General features: G+C 36.4%; 1 protein-coding gene across 2 annotated transcripts in view; it reads right to left on the reverse strand.

Moving 5' to 3' along the window:
* Positions 1–22,803, reverse strand: part of znf385b (zinc finger protein 385B) — a 124,517-nt gene that overhangs the window by 70,880 nt on the left and 30,834 nt on the right. Inside the window, exon 1 of one of the 2 annotated variants that reach the window (XM_079426937.1) lies at positions 13,795–14,022. The exons of the other annotated variant lie outside the window; for it this stretch is intronic. Within the exon in view, the coding sequence (XP_079283063.1) occupies positions 13,795–13,819 (25 nt within the window). The 5' untranslated portion in view covers positions 13,820–14,022. Of the gene's footprint in view, positions 1–13,794; positions 14,023–22,803 lie in introns of those variants that run through there. 2 annotated transcript variants of the gene reach the window in all.

Raw genomic sequence — 22,803 nt, forward strand, 5'->3', positions numbered from 1 at the left:
GCTTTGATTGATCCTAATAAACTGTTTAACTGCACTAACAAGTGAATCTCAAGTTATTTTGTGTGATAGCTAAATATATTCTTAATAAACTACAAAAAAAAAAAAAAACATTTAAATTTATTTTGTCCTCATATTCTCTCTTGTAACGCTTCCCTTTCAGTCACATACTTGACTAAATGGCTCATTATGAAGCTCATTATGCAGGCCTTGTCTTCTCAGGTGTGAATGTGAAGGTTGACGCCTTCTTGCATAGACCCTTTTTACTCAAAAAGTGACTTTGAAAATTTAAATCCATATATTGTTTTCTGTGAGCAATTAAACTAGATGATTTTCACATTATTGTGAACTACAAGATCCCGTTCTCAGAAGTCTTGTGAACAAATATTCTGTATGTTTTTTTATGGCCTTATTTCAGTGACTTCAAAATTTTAGTTTTTCACTAACCACGCATAAACATTTCTTTCTCAAAAACAAAATCAAGTACATAAATGCTGCTAACATATTATTGTAGCCCAGTTTGTGCCGTTTACGGTGTTATTAGACTATTTCTATGTCTAGAAGCTGAAAAACTGAAAAAAAGCACAAATGTCACAGGGCATGTCAAAACTTCTCCAGGCCCCCAAAACACCCTCAGACCCCAGAGGGTTAAACTTTTAAGTTCTCAAATTATTATTTTTTACAGTGTATGTTGAGTATACTCACAAAAGAGCAGGATCGTTCCAACAGCTTGATCCTTTAATAACAGCCTCTTCAAAGCCTGAATTACACGGGAAAAGGTCTACACTAAAATTTGTGATGAAATGTGCCACTCAAACTGTTAAGGTCAGACATGAAATGATCAGGCATCCTGTTAAACTTCAGCTTTTTCTGTTGTTATCTATACCAGAGAAACTATATATCTACTTCCTATACATTACATCAACATAAGTGATCAAGTAAAGTATCTGATAACGTAATAACAGCTGTTGACACTTTTTTTTTCAGTGTGGAGAGAGTTTTGAGGTCTGAAAGTTTCAGTATGTTTTAGTAGTACAATGAAATCTTTTATCTCAAAAGATCAAGGGAAATTTGATCCCTCATGAAATTACCCCTTTAATAGATTCCCATCTCATTGCTGAGCTTCACATTAAATTATTAGTGAGGTTTTGAAAATAATGACTTGCTTCATTCCAAGTATATTTGTATTCATATCGAATACCACCAGTCATGTCTATATCTGAATGAGGTTAAGGGAATTCCTCGAGTTCAATACAACTTAAGCTTTATTGACAGCATCTGTGGCATACATTGCCAATCAACAGTCTGGAGTCAGGCTTTTTTGCTCACCAAGACTACATTTATTTAAATAAAATACAGAAAAAGCAGTAGCATTGTGAAATTTAATAATTGTTTTCTATGTTAAAATATTTTAAAATGTAATTTATTCCTGTGATGCAAAGCTGAATTTTCAATATCCATTCCTCAAGTATTTAGCATCACAAGATTCTTCAGGAATCATTCTAATATGCTCATTTGGTGCTCAGAAAATATATATTTAGATATATTATAGACATTTATTTTGATTTTTTAAATATATATTTTAAGATATATTATAGATGTGTTTTAATATTTACTCTGGTGCCCCATGGGCCTCAATTGTAAGTGCATTTCTGTCATGACACCTCTCTGACAGTTTAGCACAGTAATATATGCCAATATTAATGTGTTTTTTCTTAGAAGAATAGATCTGCTATGCTGCTGCTGTGGCAGAAAAAGTACCGACTACTGCTACTAAAAATACATCGACATATGCTGCTGTGAGCATGTAGGAAAGATTGCTGCTGCACAAAATAGATAGGAAATAACACCCATATATAACACATGAAATCCCCCATAGCAGATCTATACAGGTGGAGCTGGGGGAGGTGGAGGGTTTCTGAAGCACACTGCTACAGAAAGCCCCAGTCAAGTACTTGAATGTTAAGTGGGAGGTTCATTGACTGCTGATGTGAAAAGAAACCAATTAGCAGCACCATTTGAATAATGAAGTCATCATGTCAGATCAGACAGCGCCATCTAAAAGTTTCATGCCAGAACTTTGGATTATCGCAAACACAAGTTTCTTGTATTACATCCAGCATGTTCCTTCAATAGGGGAAAACTGAATCATACTGTTCTAATAGTGTACACATTTGAAGTTTTTGAAATAAGAAAATCAAATGCATTTAAACGCCTCGCTACATCAGAGCAGCCATGGAACAGAGGCCTGCTGGGAAATTCTCTGAAGAATAGTAGGTACAGGCCCTTATTGTTACACCACTAAACTGCCTCAAGAGTGAATGGTGCTCAACTCACCGCAATTTACCCATCTGACTGCTTTTAATTATGCTTGTGGAGTTAACTTATTCAATAATTGGCTCTCAAAAATGTCAGTCTACCCAGCTGCTACCCAGAGGCTTCTCAGGGAGAGTTCCGTCTAGTGTTGGAAGGGCGACGGCTTCACACCATCAGAGGAAGCTCATCAAAAATAGATTAGAGGGGCTTCATATCAAGTCTTTTCCAAATAAAGGCTCAAATACGCCTTGAAGAGTCTGGCACGGTGATTCCCTTAGTGCAGAACCATGTCTTATTCCGCCATGCCAGTTTCAGAAATTAGGTTGCAACTCTCAAGGGAATTTGCATACACTTATCTTTGCTCATGAGCATGAGGAACGGGTAATGAGCAGCGTATGTGGCCAGTCATAGGCTGGAGGAGCAAACGAGGCCAGTCAATGTCAAGCATTTACCTTCTGCTTGTGAAGAACTGGGTGTACTTCACTGCACAATGGACAGGCCAAGTTGTCGTTTTCCATCTGGACTTTCCTTCTGCTGAAGCTTCCAGCGAGATGTCCTTCCTGCTGATTCTCTTTCCTTCCAAACACTTCTCAACTCAACAACCGAATTACACCCCTTATACCGGACCCCTGCTGGAGTGCTGTAATGGCCACCACTGCCAGGTTCACTAAAGTTCATGTTTACTGATTTTTTTTTTATAGGAGGAAGAAGCCCTGATGTCTCTTGGTTTCCTGATTTGTGTCCCCTCGTTCCCAAGTTCCAACGGCTAAATCACATCCTTAAAGGGACACTTAGTGAAATATTTTCAGCGTTAGATGAACTCTGTGTCAAAATGAATTAGTCTGGCAATGAAGACAAGAGTCGGCCCCTTTAGAAGTTAGAAGTACACTCACTGTGCCAACCTACAAAGGACTTCCACTGACCTCTTATAAAACTACATGCAATTTTCAGTTTTAAGGACCGAAGAGCAATAAAGGCTAAATTGCAACCTGTAATGAACAGGGAGCCCATGAAAAGAGCTAATAAAAGGAGCTCCCAAGATCAATTTACAATAATGACGACAACGTGATTTCCCAGAGTCTCTACCAACGCAATCATGGCTTTCATGTTTCAAGGGTAAAACTAGTTCAGGGCTCAACACATTTTAGGTTTGTTTTTATGACATTTCATTTCAACTGTACTAATATATAAATTTCACTGTATATGAATGAAGAATGAATTTTTTACATTCATTTTTTATTCATTTTTCATGAAAAATTATCATTCATTTTTTATTTTATATTTTGTATTTTTTTTAGGGAAAAGATGGACATTTTCCCAATTTCTTCCTAGTAAATACATACAATGTGTAAAACATGGGGAACTCTTTACGTTTCAAGTAAAAAGCACTTTCATTTTCAAGCTTAATCGTCTTTTTTAATAATTATGTAAATCATCAAAGATGATCTAGGGGGGTCCTTTTGTTACCTTTTTTCTACCTGGAACTTTTAGAAAAAGTTAGAAACTTTCACACCAGCTCCAGAGCATCTTCACTGGTGAAACCCTGTAGTCTTCATCGAAAAAAACATAAAATGTCTGTAACCTGCCACAGCTGGAAAACTCACGTCTCGGTGAGATATGCGCATAGACACAATCCTAAACATTAAAGACATGTCAAATCAAAATGACACAAAAGCAGACAAACTGTGAGGCAGTTCAGAGGCAATTACTTTTGATGCTCTATGCTGAGAAAGAAAATATGTGCACAGACAAACTCTGACTTGCTACGTGGCTCTGAGAGAGGACTTGCATATGGAGCATATCTGTTATTTAAAGAGTAATAGAAATGACAGTCTGGGGGCTGCAGGAAATATGCAGTTTTTAACAGCAGTAATGTAACACTCATTACAGGAACAGTTCAGCTAAAAATGAACATTTTGTCATCGTTTACTCTCCCTCATGTCGTTCCAAACCTGTATGAGTTTCCTTCTTCAGTGAAACACAAAAGGGAGGCCTTTTGTACATGCATATTCAAAAAGGTCTTCTTAAATGTATCATAAATGTCTATTTTAACTCTGAAATGACGACAATACTTTCATTTGTGGCTAAACTGTCCCTTTTAGACTCAACTGTATTGCTTAGGATTGTTCCTACATATCAGCAAATCATGGAAAGATATTTAATGGTACATCATAAAAGCATAACCATACGCTAAGTGAATTCATGTTTATGTTGCAGGGCTACAAAGGGAATCAATCGCAGAGGACGGACATGTTCCCCGGAGAGTCAGACGTTTCATTAGACTAATGGCACTATAATTACTTCCCACTTGAATCTAGCAAGTCGCAGAAGAAAGCCTGGAGACCAAACAGCACAGGATGGAAAACAGGTGCCAATTTGGTGGGCTTTTGTCTTCTTTTTCTATCAGCATCTCCCAATTCTTCAGCTAACCTAATCCATGTGTAACACTTATTGGAAGGATGAAAATGAGGTTTGACGGGAGGCTTGGAAATGTGATCCAGAGCCAAAAGGTACAATTCTCTGAACTACAGAGTCCAGCTGCAGGTTTTCACCATGACATCATCTCCGAATAACATAGTTTTAGGAAAATTGATTCCAGATAACTCTTGGAGTGAGTTTCCAAGGGAAACCACAACTATTGGCTCTCTCTTGTGGACTTTGATTGGAATTTACATCCAAGAATTTATTATACACCTCTCCGGCATTCCAGAGACTCAACCACTTATTCTCAGAGACACTCCGCATTTCCAGAGTATTTAAAACAGGATTTGGGGACAGGCACCTATATTTGTACCAATGGCAATCCTAGCTCATTTGGTTCCTTGGACTATAGATTAAACTATAAAGATTTTACCAACACTTTTTGTGTTGGTTAAACAAAACCTTGCAGTTCATGATTTAGGAACTCTGGCCTCTAATGCTATTTGTGGTTGATACATTTGATTTTCAACAGTGGTGTAAAATCTAAATTCCCAGCTATATACAAAACTATTATTGTAGATTTACTGTAGTGAAGCAATAAATGAAAGAACAGTAATGTACGAGCTTAACTTTAGAATTTTGTTCGTTTTTACCCAAGGAATCTTCCCCAAAAGAAAGTTTTCCCAAATTGCAAATTCAGTCAACATTTCCTAACCTTTGTGTAGTTCCAAACCTGTGATTTTCTTTCTTCTGTGGAACACAAAAGATGGCATTTTGAAAAATAGGAAAGGAAGTCAATGGGGCACAAAACGGAGTTTAAAGTGTTCTTTTCAGATGAACTATCCCTTTAAGTGTACTGTTAGTCTAGTCATGCCCCTACATTTGAATGGGCGTAACACTTCTGTATAGGTTGATGAGGTTTTATATAACCTCCAAAGAAAACTATTCACAAGTCATGCACCTACATTGGCAAGACCGGCAGTCATGCAGAAAGCTCATGCAAAATGGTATTACTCTGGAAGAACTCAAGCTCTGGTTCAGTGAACTGCAACTTCGGGCTACATTCAAATGCACCGTAGAGAACCCGAAGTCGACACAGCCTGACAGCCAGAGTCTCTAGATGCTCAGATGGCGCTTAACTCATTTTTGGATGGCCACTCCTGCTAAGCAATAACAAAGAGAGCAGAATATGCAAGTTCTCATATGAATTGAGACGGTCTCAACAGACCTTCATACAGTAATTTTGCAGGTTACACGCACATTATCCTCTCTTCCTTCCTCTAGTCCTCATTCATTCAGAACGCACTACAACAGAGCCGCTTAAAATGGTCACTTTATAAAAATGATAAAACAGTCCAGCTGCAGTGCTCACAATAGCAGTGCATAAAAGTATCATCATGCGTGTACATAATTATGTGAGAAAAGATGGGAATAGTTGTATAATTTCTTTTTTAAATATGGCTGTTAGAAGCATTGTAACAAAATCAAAGAAGTCCTAATGATAGAGCAGTTTGCAAATATATTGTCAAATTATATTGGAAATCGTAAATTTTACTGGCAGTCCATTAATACACACACTTGTACATAGTTGCTATCTTGAAGAAAATGGCTTCTGATTAGGTGATGATGTTCTGATTGACTACATCCATCCATATATAGAGGTTATAAAAGGTGACATTAAGTTTTATGAATAGACTCGCTCTATTGTGTCTGTGATCACCTGAAGATAAAGGCTGTCAATCCTTAACAGCTGCGCTGCCCACTATTCAAAGCAGCTGGCCAGGTAGCAAAATCCTTTATTAACGCACCACAATGAAGACATTATCAGCTGTTCAAGTCCATTTCTGAAATTAAGCCTTTTAAATTGAATGCATCCAATTTAAGAACATGAATATCCTTTCTTTGCATCTGAGTTTTATCGCTGTCTCTTGAGGATGAAAGTGAAGGAAACTCATTAATAAAAGAGGTTCATTTCTCACAGTGATTTCATGAGGAACAGTCACTGCTGTGGCACCAATGAAATATTCATCTTAACAAAACTTTAGTTGGAGGATTATAACTAAAGTTTGACATTTATAAGATTAACTATAGTCCAATAGTGCAAACTGTTTAACTTGGTATTTAACTGAGATCTCAGTTCAAAGTTTCGAGTCTAAAAGGTTTTAAGCATAATAAGACTGCAGGGGTAAGCAGAGCGTCACTGAAACGCACTTGAACAATGCTTTAGAGGGGAAAATGAGTTACGTGAGCCAAGACTTACATAACAGTGCACTAAATGAGAGAGAATGAGCTCTTCTAAACCATAACGCACATTTTGACTCGTGAATGAGACGCAGACAATTGCTGGGAGCTTAATTAGTTCAGCAAATCAGCACAATACTAAAAATCCCCACAAGTTTAGAGATATCTTCTGGAAATATTTGGAAAGAGTCACAAATGTAATTTAATTGATTAATTCTATGCAATTCTAACTTTTCCTAGATTGACAGAACAAAAGATAGAATGAACTAACAAATGATAGATACATAGATAGATAGATGCAGAATGATAGATAGAATGACAAAATAGATTATATATAATGACAGAAAAATAGACATGAGGACAGAAAGATAGTTAGAATGATAGAAATATAGAATGATAGAACGATATAGGCAGACAAAACGACAGACAGACAGACAGACACAGACAAAACGACAGACAGACAGACAGTCAGAGACAGACAAAACGACAGACAGACAAAACGACAGAACGACAGACAGACAAAACGACAGAACGACAGACAAAACGACAGACAGACAGACAGACAGACAAAACGACAGACAGACAGACAAAAACGACAGACAGAACGACAGACAAAACGACAGGCAGACAGACAGACAAAACGACAGACAGACAGACAGACAGACAAAACGACAGACAAAACGACAGACAAAACGACAGACAGACAGACAAAACGACAGACAGACAGACAAAACGACAGACAGACAGACAAAACGACAGACAGACAGACAAAAACGACAGACAGACAGACAAAAACGACAGACAGACAGACAAAACGACAGACAGACAGACAAAACGACAGACAGACAGACAAAACGACAGACAGAGATAGATACATAGATAGATAGATGCAGAATTATAGATAGAATGACAAAATAGATTATATATAACGATAGAAAAATAGACACTAGGATAGAACATGTGATCGGCTAGTGACGAAAAAGGAAAATCTGACCACGCCCCCCTGGCACTCATCGTTAAAAATATACGTTTTACCACAAATATATTGATATATCTCATATTGTAATAATACATACTGTTGTCCAGTAAAAATAAATAGCAGCATTTAATAATCATAACAATATAATATTATAATAAAGTACTATAATATATTATCGTAAAGTATATAGAATTGTTATTATTATTAAAGTACCAGCCAAAAGTTTGGAAACATTACAATTATTAATGATTTTGTAATAAATATGTTCTGCTCATCAAGGCTGAATTTATTTGATCAAAAAACCCAGCAATATTGTAAAATATTGCTACAATTTTAATATATTATAAAATGTAATGTTATTCCTGTGATGCAAAGCAGAATTTTCTTCATCATTACTCCAGTTTTCAGTGTCACGTCACATGAATCATACAAGAACTGAAATTACAGCATGTCACACCGCAGGACACTGAAGAAACTGCCTGAAATGTCAACCAGAGCAGAAGTCATATAAAGGCCAATGTGGTAGAGTCAGAATGAGCTGATCTAACCACCCATTCAAAGCTACTGAAATAATGTTTGGAAATAATAAGAAAGTGCATTTGTTGGCCTTGCTACTCATTTGAACTGGCCTCATGCATGCTAACATCAGTATAGCACTCAAGGAGAGATTTACAAAGCAGGTTTATCCAGGTTTTTTACCGTCTTTAAAGCATTGTTTCAAGAACACTGGCATTACAAAACTCCACTACCGCGAGAAGCTTTCAAACAACTTCAAGGATTTCATTCATCACGCCCACTGTCATGGTGGCCTCTTCACAAAGGACACAAGCTGAACGCCATGTTAACACAGGCTTTGAAATGACATGAATCAAATGTGATTCTCTAATCCAAGGGCACCTCAAGCTCTTTGAGGCATCTTGCAGAGTAAAAACTGAGTAATGGCCCACATATGGCAGAGGTCTCTTTTGACTGAGGACAAACCACACAAGAGCTTGGCAAAGTGCATGTGAATGAGCCGCCAGCTGTTTCTCACCATAATTCCACTATCAGGGATCAAGAAAAGACATTTGTGGTGAGGAGGAAGCCATAATGCCTATAATAAAATGCAGAGAGGATGTTCATCACACACAGGTCTCAATCTTCATGCTACGGTGGAAAGTCATGTCAGTTTGTGAAGTCTTCTAATAGCACGAAACCAGTGTCACTGTGGCTCTAAGCACTTTAATACACACCGACACAGCTCATTGAACTCTGGGTAAATCCTCACATTTAGCCATTTACGTCAGTCTTCAAAACTAAATACAGACATTTGCTGCTCCTCAAAAACACAGAAATATATAGTTGTGGTTTTACAATCTTATTAAAAAAAAATTAAATCAAACTACTGACTACAAACCATCACGAAAAGAGACTAATAAAAATAAGAATTGCTTATTGTGATTATTAATACCACAGATCTGCATCTTGGGAAAAAAAAAAGATTTGCAAAAAATAACTACTATTACCTAATTAAAAAAAATAAATAAAATAAAAAAAAAAAAAAAAAAGTTACTAACATACATACATACACATACACATATATATATATATATATATAAATTAATTTAGTTTAATATTTACACGTTTATTAATGTTTATTTATAATGTTCACATCAAAATAAGAGTCAGATGTCAAAAGTTTCAGGTTTAAAGATAAAATAAAGCATTAACGCTGAATCATTTAACTTACAATCTGCAAAGAAGTGGAAAAAAGTGTTTAATTTAATGTCAAAGAATTGTACAAATTAAGCTTTTTTTCCCACAAAATCTGCAATTTTCTGTCGCTGTTTGGATATAGTAAAACACCCACAGATGTAGCAGAAAACATCTGGGTAATGTTTGCATTTTCTTCTGTCACTGGCCATAATTTTAACCTTGAAATCAAGATTATGCATAAAATAATGTCTAGAATCATTCATACATGTGAAAAATGGGGTGAAAATTTAACAAATAGTTAATAGTAACCCTGCTAAGCGAACGAGAGAAATCATGTCTTTACATTTTTATTTTTCAATTCAGTGATAATACTTCATCTTACAAATAGTTGTAGAAAACAAAATAACAAAATATTTTGTGAGAAAGTGTGCTAGAGCAAAAAATCCTAAAACAAAACTTTCCAAGCAAACATTTGATGATTTAAATTATGATAAAAATTTAAAATGTCTCTCACTTTAGAATGAATGGCTGTAAAAAGGCTGAAAGATCATTTATACTAATACTATATTTAATAAGTAAGTTATTTTACACATGAACACTTTCAAAGGTAAAATAACTTGTAACTAAGTTGTTGAATGCACAGTGCTGTGACAGTATCATTCAATTTAGTACAAAAGTGTGAACATCAAGTGTGAACATCTATTCGACAGCTGTAATGACTACAACATGTCCTTAGAAGACTCTTCTTTTATGTTCTTAGAGAATTGGAACAACGTGAGGCTAAAAGTAATTAATGACAGGATTCTAGGATTTTCATCTCTAGAAAGTGTCCTCACTTCAATCAGCCGGGGATCAGAGTTCTTGTGAAGGGGAAAAATAAAAAGGACTCAGCATGCCAAGCGATTACGGAGGAAAAGAGGCACAGATCGGTTTGCGGCGGCTGTGTGGTCTGAAGGGAGAAATCGATTAGTGGAGCTAATAAAATCATGCATAAAGCTGGCCGACTCACCGCGGCTCTGCTGACATACAGCTCCTTTACGCCTAGTGCTTATTGATCTGCCAAGGAAGTTACATTTCATGTGCATTGTCAGCCACACACACTCACGTGATGGATGTAAAACACTCTCACACATCACAACAAAGATTCTATGAGACAAGCGCACACACATCCACGCACATAAACAAAACAGCACACAAAAAGCTATTATATGAAATTAGATGGCAGTAATGAATCGTGCATTTCCCAGCACTGACAGTGATCCCACTGAATGAATGCAATAATGCCCTTGGCGTCTCGGTCGGATGGTTAGCCTGCTCTCCGGTGTGTCATTGTGGTGTTTTATCTCACACGGACACCTTGGCTGTCTCGATACCGCATCAGGGCTAGAAAGAGAAAATGGACAATCCTGCCAGTGAACCATAAACTGACCATTGCAATAAAAGAGCCTGTAAACAGGGGAAAGAGAGCATGGATCAAATGCAATTTCAAGCCTTCAAAGCCTACTGCAAAAACCCAAGAGGTGCGGTAGTTCAAAAGTCTGATAGGGAAAACTTATTTCTGTGATGCTCAATGTGATATCAATAAACTAACCTTTAGAAAAATATCCTGATTTTGCTTCAGCCATCGGCATGTCAACACAATCAACCTACAATCTGATTGACTACTAGTGTAACCTACAACCGACATTCAGAAGCAGGTTCAATACAACCAGATATACAACCTTTATATACCAGATATATAACCTTATTCACTCAAATCAAAGTGGGAAGAAATCATTTTTTGGTGGTATCTGTGGTCTTGTTTGCCAGTGGCACTCATCTTATCAAAAGAAGGCAAAGCACAACTCAGTGATTTTAAAAGTTGAACTTGATTTAACTAGACACCTGAAACACTAAAAATGTGATGCTCATGACATGAGACCCTAAAAAAAAGAATACTAAGAATAATGAATAAACTAAGAATTAAAAAGCACAGATGTATACCAGGGGTTCATTCATTTGAGGAAAATACAAAAACGATCAAAAAGGCCATCCTTGCATGGCACGGCAGTTTGAATGTTTTGTGTTTCAACGCTGAATTCATATGACGTTATATTACAATGCTCATACTGTATATATAAATGAATTTGTTTTCACTCTTTTCACATTATTCACAATGAAGGAATTTACATTTATGCATCTTAAAGATGTATTTTTTTTTTTTTTTGTGACTTCAGTGCATCCGTTTTATTATGCATTCCCTGGGAATTGAACCGATAACATAAACCACAAATAATTCACAGTATGTTATAGATGCTTACTTCTTAAGTGTTTGAATGAATGCTACACCTGATAATAATAATAATAATAATAATAATAATAATAATAAATCATCATCATCAACAACCGTCTTTGACGTCCAATTTGATTAGGTTTGGATAGTTGATAGCAAAGAGTTCCGAACTACATATTTTATGCAGTCCCATTAAAACAAACAATGAACAGCTACTACTAACAATATCTGTCTTTGACATCTATCTGTCTTTTACGCAGTGGCAACTGCCAATTAGCATCATACTGTGGCTCCAACACGATTAGTCACAGTCACAGCTCAGGGGATTGTCTCAAAGACACCACTGAGATCGGCAATGCTAACTGAAATCTTCCTCCAGGTATTATCCACCTCTCCTTGTAGATTACCTCCTCATCTGCATGCAGCGAGTCGTACTATAATCTGCCTCAAATCCACGTTTTGCTCCATATTGAGTGAAACAAGCTGAATTCTCTCTCCCCCTCTCCCGTTTCACCTGATCCCAGCATCCTCCACTCCACACACACACACACACACAGGAGAGTGTGCGTTATGCCCCGCGGATGCAGACACAGACACGGAAAACTCCTGCCTCCTCCCCTCATGCATTCCTCACACTGCCCTGCCGCTGACCTGAAGGCTGGAGATGATTTACGGATGAAAGCATCCACAACTCGTGTCACGATGCGGGGTTAAAAACAGGGCTTCAGATAAAATCAACTCGCCTTAATTATTTACTACATTAAAATTGCCACAAACAATAATCAAGAGCAAAATGCACACGCTACACTGTCAGTTACCCATGTTTAGGTTTAACTTTTTCTCAGATGTTTCTCCTCAGAAAAAGAAATTTAGATGTACAGTAAATTAAATTAACATGGATACCACAGCTCAAATAATACAGTCTTAGAAGAATGAGAAATATTTGCGTTCATATTGAGATCTCTCACCTTTGAAATAATAATGATGAAAGCAGCATTTACTGAGAATTTTTTTTTTTTTGGTAAAAAAAAAATTGAGTTAATTTTGAGATCTCTCACTTCAGATTGAACAACTGTTATCAGTTATTTATTTAAAATATCATTGAGTTGTTGAATCATGGATATCGTGAAGTACTCTTAAGATGATTCCATTTCTTAATATATGACTTAATATCAATAATATAAATAAAATAATAAATTAAAATAATTACAATTAAATAAAAAAATAAATGCAATAAAATACAATATAATGTAATATTAATATATAAAACATAACAACAACAAAAATAAATAATAAAAGGTAATGCTTCAATTATGATTCGGTTTCATTTAGGTATCAATATTGTTGTTTCAGATGCTTCTCCTAAATTCAAGAAAAAAATAAAGACAACTGTTGAATTACAGTAACTAAACAGATACCAAAGCTCAGACAACTGTCTTAGAATTTTTTCAAAAACATTTGACTTGATATTAAGATCTCTTAAGTTAGATTGGAGAATTTGATGTCTTTGGTGACTAATGTGAGCACGTTCATTTTTGATATGTTTTCTGAAACTCCAAGTGAGATTACTGCGATCTTTTTCTCAGGAGAAATAGAAATAACATTTAATTAATCCATTTAATTTCACTTCTGTCTAGGACAATTGAGATATTTGAAAGAACTCATTTGCAATTTGTCTTTTCTACGCGTACTGCTGCTAGAAATCATTAATATTATTCTCAAAGCACTTTTTGTCAAAAAACAGCAGTGCGAATGTGACCACAATGTCATTTTTTTTATATTACGGAACAGGGAATTTATTTATTCTGCAAGTGACAGGAACATTAATACGCAAAAAACACAGCAAATTTGTAATGAAAACAAGACTGCTCACCTCTGTTGAGAAAGCTTGCCCACATTTTCACAAACAGTAATTATACGAATGACGAGTCAAAAAAATCAAAACCATAAGCGAGAATCCCACAGATTGCGCGGTGCTGTGAGCAGAGCTACAGCGGCTCAGCCTTGTGTCTTAACATCTGTGACAATAGTCTTTAAGATCAGTGCACCTCCTCAGACACTGCTTCATTTCCCCTCTCTGTGGAATCCCTGAGTCTCTGGCACACAAACACACACACATAGATTCATAAGCCCATCTGCATGAGGAGGAGGGAGAGAGAGAAAACTGTGTCAGCCGGCTAATTACCTCGGGTCACTGATGCTCATTCATTGCAACGCACAGACCACATATTTTGCACCATAAGGCATAACTCAGTGACAAGAACACATCATTTTCCATCTCTCTTCTTCCTATTGACTAGTAGAAGCAGCAGTACGGATGATGCTTAATGACTGCTTTATTTGTAAATGCAATGGTTAAACTTGTCAATGCTAAATAAGAATATCAGAGATTATAAAAGTGTGAAATATTTGTAATATCTAGTTTAAAAGATAAATGGCATGTTCTCAGAAATGTAAGCTTGATATTTATGTTGCTTGCATTTGCTTTTAATAAAAAAAAAAAAAAGACTTAATGAGATCATAAAAATAGCCATCAGGAAAAATTTAATAAAATAGGCTAACTTCCTTGCACATTGAAAGCACACAAAAGTTTAAACATCATAATAATCAGTTTTTCAATTAATCAATCAATCATTATATATATATATATATATATATATATATATATATATATATATATATATATATATATATATATATATATATATATATATATATATATATATTTTTTTTTTTTTTTTTTTTTTTTAAATACAAATATCATTATTCTTGAGGTTATTCCATTAAAAAAAACTTTCCAAAATATTCAGCAATAACTGTTATTTGACTAATTTTTTAAAATATGAAATATAAAATTAAAAATTTTAATTAAATAAAAACATACTAAAGACAAAATAACAAATAATAAAAATTATAGTAAAAGACTATGCTATATACACTTATAACGTAATAGATCCAAGCCCCCCCCCAAAAAAAAAACACACATCACTGCAATTGTTTCACAGCACTGACAATATCTAAGGAGCAATGACAGGGTTCCACTGATGACTGTACTAAACCAAATGACACATTCATGACACCCCGTCGCTCAGAAGGGGCTCGTCACAAATCAGAATGATTGGCGATCTGAAAGGACCCGGGACACAGAGAGAGAGAATCAGATGGACGGGTCCTGCCATCGGAGGTGACAAAATGAATGGAGAAGTGGCTTGCACAACCTGACACTCATGAGTAAACGCCCATGCCGGCTTAGATAAATGTGTGAGTATATGTCACTGGATGAGCCCCGTTACCCCACGGCTTAGAAAGCTTCAAGCAGCTGCCAAACGACATACTAACACTGCGGGTAACTGAATATTTCAGCCCTGGTTGGACTACACAAGCCACCAGAAATGTCACACTGAGCTATCACGGTTACATCTAGTCATCGTTTCCAAAGGCTAGCATCACCTGTTTGTGTGTGTGTTAATTACAAAACAGTGACAATGTTCCACTGATGACCACTGGCTAAATGAGATGGATGTAAAAATAATCTTTATTTAAGCTACACAGCAGAGTAGTTCAACATGTGATGCAAAACAAATTAAGTGAACATTAAACACAAGCTCTGTTCCAAAACCTATTGCACTGCACTGATGAACACTGGTGTCTAAGACAGCATGATACTGTAACTGAAATGGAAACAACTCTGTTGATCACACAAATAGTACTCCTCAGTTAAACACCAGGGATGACTCAACTTACAACATACAAGGGGTGGACTAGGACAGAATGTCAGGCCAGGAAATCTCACACTCATCCAGGCCATCCCATAAACCCACGGCAAATTCTGAAACACAGACAACCCTACTTTTTGTATGGCCGTCACATAAAAAAAGGTTTAAATCCTTAGGCTTGGGACAAGCAAAATAATTAAAAGTTTTCTCCTGTACTGCACCTTCACTTCTTTTTTACTTTTCAGTTTCTTTATTTTGCCCTGATATCTCTCTGTCTCTCACATGACGTTAAATTAAGATTTAACAAAACTATACTTTCTAAATTGCCTAAATGTCAAAATTAGTACATCACTAACACCATTACAATATCTTTATAGAAAAATCCTAATACTGAAAATGAGTCAATTTTTCCCCTTGCAAAAATTCTGTGATTTTATTATAGTAAAAGTACAGTACCCATGTTTTTTTTTTTTTGGCAAATGGGTCACCATTTGTATTTTTTCTTCCTACAAATTCCATGGTTAAACTATGGTTAGTGTAGCAAAACCATGGTTAATTTGTGGTTACCATTGTTTAACAATAGTAAACATTGTCTTTGGATTTATAGTAAAATCATTGTTCATTTTCATAAGGGTTGTGTTGTTGTCTGCCCTAGCTCCGTCTAAACCAATTATAAAACTATATGATTAGGCCTATTTATCTATTAAATTACTACTGTTACTTCAAAATAGATAACCATGATGTCCTTTAGTATACAGTATAATTTGAGTGATGAGTAATGGGCTGCTACTGCTTAACCAAGTAAACAAAAACAAATACAATAGCCTATTTACAGATGAAACTGTACTTAAATTCCTGAACAGTAGTTTTGCTTCACTGCTCCATCTGTGTGCTTCCACTCCATTCTCAAATCTCTCGCATTGATTACTCAAATCGAAACCGTTTGGTGGAGGCGCAGAGCGCACGCAAGCCGAAGCTTAGCATTGCAGTCACGACTAACTGATCAAATGGTGAATTCAGAAATAATCACTTTAGAACACTTACCAGGCAATTATATATTAATAATAAAAAAAACACAGGGCAGCGGGCCAAATCAGCTGCCAGTCCACTGGGAATTATCCCGGTTCTCTCGATGGCCAGTCCATGCCTGCATACAAACACATTTAATCACTTGCGATATTTTTTTTTTTTTTATAAAACTATATAAAATTAATATTTTCATAAAGCTATTCTTATTGAACCTTTCCCTTATTTCAGTAATTATAAAAAACACACTCATATATATATATATATATATATATATATATATATATATATATATATATATATATATATATATATATATATATTATATATATATATTATATATATATATATATATATATATATTTTTTTTTTTTTTTTTTTTTTTTTTTTTTCATTATGAGTTTTTTTTTTTTTTTTTTAAATCAGTGGAAGATACATGCAATGTTGCCTTAGAATTTGTCAAAAGACTTCTATAAAGCATATTTCTGGCCTTAGAGTGGAACTGCACACACTCCAGCTCAAGAGCTCCACATAATCTAAACAATGAACTGCCTAACAACTGCTCAGACAAATCTGCCAGAGCATGAGAGGAAATTATTCATGCAATCATCCGGTGAAATGCAGAGGGTAAAGCCATTAGGCTTAAATCTATTGTTAATGAAATGTCACACCTCTGGTGTAGAGTCCTGCTGTGTTCCTCATTTACGTTCCTCTCAATCTCATCTGTATCCATGCTCTGGTCAGGCCAGCTCACTAGCTTTGAGCTTTCTGTGTGACAGGAGTCAGACAGGAATACTGAAACAGCCATTCGTGTTGCTAACCACGCAATAGACTCCCCACAAGAAACAATGATTCACTTTACTCAAGTAAAAAAAAGAAGAATTGGATGCATCATGTGAGATCTTTTTCGGTTATATAAAATAGAAATTAATTTCCTAGAAATTGCATAAATAAAATAAATTCATTCATTCATTTATTTAATATTAAATAAGATATAATTTCCTGTTAAAATGTAATAAATAAAACGTGTGTGTTTATTTAGATTTCATAGAATCAATTAACAGATTAATTAAATAATTTTATGTCCTCCTTTGCTCTCTGAAATCTTTTAAATCAATATTTCATGTGTATTTCTGTATGTACATTTACATTTATTCATTTAGCTGACGCTTTTATCCAAAGCGACTTACAATTGCTATATATGTCAGAGGTCGCACGCCTCTGGAGCAACTAGGGGTTAAGTGTCTTGCTCAGGGACACATTGGTGTCTCACAGTGGATTCGAACCCGGGTCTCTCACACCAAAGGCATGTGTCTTATCCACTGCGCCATCACCACCCCTACATGTGGTGGCGCAGTGGATAAGACACATTACAATATGGTGTCTTATCCACTGCGCAGTGGATAAGTTTGCCAAGTATTTGGCAAAGAGCTGTATGATAAGCAAGGAAATGTCCAGTCAGCTGGTCATTATCATAACAAACACTTTAAGGAAGACCTGAACACCCTGTCTGGGTTTATTTTGCGATAATGACCACCTGACTTTCTTATTTTAGTGGGACGATGAAAGTGAAGTGTCTGGAGTAGCTGTGCAGCATAACAAAAAACAGGAACCAGGTGTCTGTCTATTGATGTGTCCCCACTGCAGACAGTTTGGTTGATTATAATGGAAGTGATCTAGTTCCATCATGCCAGTCTAGGCAGATTCAGCTGTTGTTTTGAATGCTTAAAGTGTTGAAAACATTATACAGTGCTATTAACAGTTCCAGATTTCCAGACTTTTGTCAGCATTTTTTCCAGCCCTTGGTTTTTGGTAGAAACCTTCATAACTTCTAAAGTTATACACATAAAGTGATCTCTCATTCTCTTGCTCCAGTTTGTGAAATGGTGCATTTAGAGGTTTAGAAGCTTTGTGGTCACACAAAGCAGCATCTCTCTCCAAAACATGTTTTTAGCATAATGATGAGCTCACGCATCGGAAGAGAAAAAGGGAACATAAACAGTGAAAAATAATTAAAATATCACTTGTTTACCTCCAAACATATGGGCCCATTTTTCAACTTCAAACGGCGAGTAAAGTCTGTTTTCAAGAACAAGGCACGGCATATTCAAAGAAAAACCCACACCAAACTAATTACAGGGTACTTCTTTTAAAATGCAGAGCAGCAGGTCAGGGAGGCAAATGAAGATAAGGTGCCCGCTGCATATAAACAAACAGAAAGCAAGAAATTCATGCCGCATGCACGCTCCCAACAACATCACAGCCATGAATAACTCGTCATACTGTGTGTGTGACCCAAGCAATTTCTCTCCAGGATATATTTTGAAGGTTAATCTAAAGGAGCAAGTTCGTTCACGGACACACAGACAAATGTAAACCCACATGGAAAACAGGCCGACGGGAAGGACAGGCCATCTGCTGGGAGGCGTGCACTGGCCGTCCTAGACTCATCAAACGCCTGTTGGGTGGGTTGTCTCTCCCTCTGTCTATTCGACAGAAACACGTTTGATGGCGTTTGAATAGCAAATCGTCCGTGCAGCGTTGCACTCACATGGAAAATTGGATCTGAACATTTGCATAATTTTTCTTGCTTAAACAGGAGATGTTTTTTTGCAACAGGAGACATTTTTTCTTTCCTCCATTTTTCCCAGCACATATGTGGCCTACTATACACCTGAAATACCTCACAATCAGATGTGCTTGACCACATTAAAAGTCAGGTGAAAATGCACCTAAGATATATTGCAATCAGATCAATGAATTCAAATGTGGTCAGTGATGGATTCCACATTTGAAGAATAAGAATAATAATAAGAAAGTGAATAAGGTGAAGGAGAAGATGGTGAAGAAGAAAAAGGAGAAGGTGAAGAAGATGGTGAAGGTGAAGAAGATGGTGAAGAAGGTGGAGGAGGAGGAGAAGGTGAAGAAGATGGTGAAGAAGGTGGAGAAGGTGAACAAGATGAAGAAGATGGTGAAGAAGAAGAAGGAGATGGTGAAGAAAAAGGAGACGGTGAAGGAGAAGATGAAGGTGAAGAAGAAGAAAGTGAAGAAGAAGGTGAAGGAGAAGAAGGTGAAGAAAAAGGAGAAGGTGAAGAAGAAGAATGTGAATGTGAAGGTGAAGGAGAAGATGGTGAAGAAGAAAAAGGAGAAGGTGAAGGAGAAGATGGTGAAGGTGAAGAAGATGGTGAAGAAGGTGGAGGAGGAGGAGAAGGTGAAGAAGATGGTGAAGAAGGTGGAGAAGGTGAACAAGATGGTGAAGAAGATGGTGAAGAAGAAGGAGAAGATGAAGGTGAAGAAGAAGAAAGTGAAGAAGAAGGTGAAGGAGAAGAAGAAGATGGTGAAGGTGAAGAAGAAGAATGTGAAGGTGAAGGTGAAGAAGGTGAAGGAGAAGATGAAGGTGAAGGAGAAGAAGGTGAAGGAGAAGATGGTGAAGAAAAAGGAGAAGGTGAAGAAGATGAAGGTGAAGAAGAAGAATGTGAATGTGAAGGTGAAGAAGGTGAAGGAGAAGAAGATGGTGAAGAAGAAAAGGGAGAAGGTGAAGGAGGTGGTGAAGAAGGTGAAGAAGATGGTGAAGAAGGTGGAGAAGGAGAAGGTGAAGAAGGAGAAGAAGGAGAAGAAGGTGAAGGAGAAGATGAATACGGTGGTGAAGGACAAGAAGAAGTTTTAAAAAGTAGAAAAAAGAAGAAAAAGAAAAGGGTGAAGGAGGAGGTTAAAAAGAAAAAAGTAGTAGCCTTTTTATTTTGTGCTGGTAAATAAGATCAGAACTCTGTTTGATCACACCGGAGATGCATTGGATTCTAAGGTATAAATGTAATCCAGCTAAAGAATATCCACATACAATCCAGATACGAGATGCAGGTTAATGGCCGGTGTAAAGGCGGCCTCTGTGTTTGAAGTATGATTGTATGAGGGAAGCCCACAGGGCAACATGCTCTCACTGCTCCACTCTGAGAGCCTAATTTTCCCAGGCTGAGATGAGGTTCAGGACATCATGTGAGAACGCCACCTCACACCCCTGCTGCTCTAAACAGTATAAATCTTTCAACCGAGACCATTAAAGTTTCATTCCGGCGATGGCTTTACCTCACGCACACGTCATAACTCATCAACTGAGACTACATCACCGTGAGGCGACCACACTTCACCAGACGGCAGACGACTCGACAAATGATTTATGACATTTATTCAACAACACGCTGCATAATTCAAGCAGTTTCACTAATGAGTTCATTTACAACAAACCTCTCCTGAGCTAAAAACATTTGTGAGAGCATTTCGATTTTAGTCTCAAATCCGGCGTTTTTTTGTTAGGTTGTTCAAGTTATCTTTTAAATGTGGCCCAAACCAGACACCAGTTTGGTTCTTAAACTGACCCGCATGCATTAAAGACCTCACACTGGCTCTTTCATCAGAAATGAACAAATAAAAGCAGGCAATGCCAGTGAAGCTGATCTGCAGTGAAGGCTGGCATCAAATTGCATGTGTTGATTAATTATGAGGGCGGAAAGTAAAAAAGGGTACAATTTGAATAATGCATTCTATGGAGTCACACACGACCTCAATAGAACCAGGAAATATGGGACACTGTAAACACATTCACACATAATTCACAAATAAATTCAAAATGGGCCATCCTTTGACTTTATATGTCAGCACCTTTCTGCAAATCTTACAAATTATGAAGAATTTTGAGCTAAAACTGACATAAATGCACACAATTTCAGCCTGACTGTTCACATTATAAATCAAATCAAGGACAATGTTACAAAACGATTTCTATCTCTTTTTTGGACAGCCTTGGTGAGCGTAAGGTACTTCTTTCAAATCTTTCTGACCCCAAATTTTTAAGAGATAATATGTACATGTAAAACCATTACATGTTTATCATAAAGTTCAACAATTTTCATAATTTAATTTAATATTATACTAAGCCTTTTGTTATTACATGCAATTGGAATAACTTTCTAAAATCTATACATCAACAATACCATTTTAGCTTCTATTGCTACTGTGCAAATATCTTAACATATATATTTTAAACAAAAACTATATATTTTGCACAACTCTGTACATACAGTATTATACAAGTCAGTACAATATTTTATGATTTCTGCCAAGGGTAAATCAAACATACATTTATGATGAATGTCAAGCTTGATTGAAATTGAACAATGAAACAGAATATCTTCATTGTTCACACTGCAAAAAAAAGAAAAAAAAAAAAAAGCATGCATTACCAATTTATTTCTAGATATGACAGTGACCCAGATCAGAAATTAAGGTCAGATTCAACCTCAGAAAAAAAGCAAAAATTTTATCTTTAGGGGAAAACAGCCTGTCACTGGGGCAGTGCACTTAAAGGGACATATTTACATCTTATTTACCCCTAAAAGGTTCATAGAACTTTAGGTACTAAAGGGGTACAAACTTGTGTCTGTAGCTACTCGTAATGTAATAGCTGCACATAATGTGATGCCCCAGTGACAAGCCGCTGTACCCCTACAGGTATCATTTTTGCCCATTTTATGTCAGGCAGTGTTAAGTATTTTTGCTGTTAACAATATAACCCCCCCCCCTCCAAAAAAAATGTGTGACGCATATGACGGGGGGAAAAATTACATTCGAGCCACACTCAGCTGTGAATGTTATGTTTGTTTTAATCTGAGGTACTTCAGACAGAATCAGAGCAGACATGAGTAAACCATGATGACTCAAAGTACAGGAAGAGTGAATTTGCTTGGCTTATTCATGTCATTAGTCATTCTTTGGCCACCTTATCAATAGAAGTGTAAAGGAAATAAAGGTGAAAAGGAACAGGACTTGGAAATATGAGTCTGCCAGGAATGAACTCAAAGTCTGGCTTTTTGTTTTTTAATTAATGTTTACAAACATTATTAATCTTTGTTAAAAAAAACTAGCATCTTCATCTGCAATGAACAAGTCACAATGATGAGAATGTCTCTTTTAAAGATGATAGCACTGCCATCTAGTGGACACCACTGCTCTGACCACAACAAGAATGTGATCCACATGTAGGCCTACAGTCACACACACACTTGCACTTTCACACACATAGACTATAGAAATGTACTCAGTATATAGTAAGCAAATGAAGTGCCATGTTGGCAGAAACGCACTCA

This window comes from Barbus barbus (assembly GCF_936440315.1).
Source record: "Barbus barbus genome assembly, chromosome: 10".
In the NCBI taxonomy this organism is placed as follows: domain Eukaryota; kingdom Metazoa; phylum Chordata; class Actinopteri; order Cypriniformes; family Cyprinidae; genus Barbus; species Barbus barbus.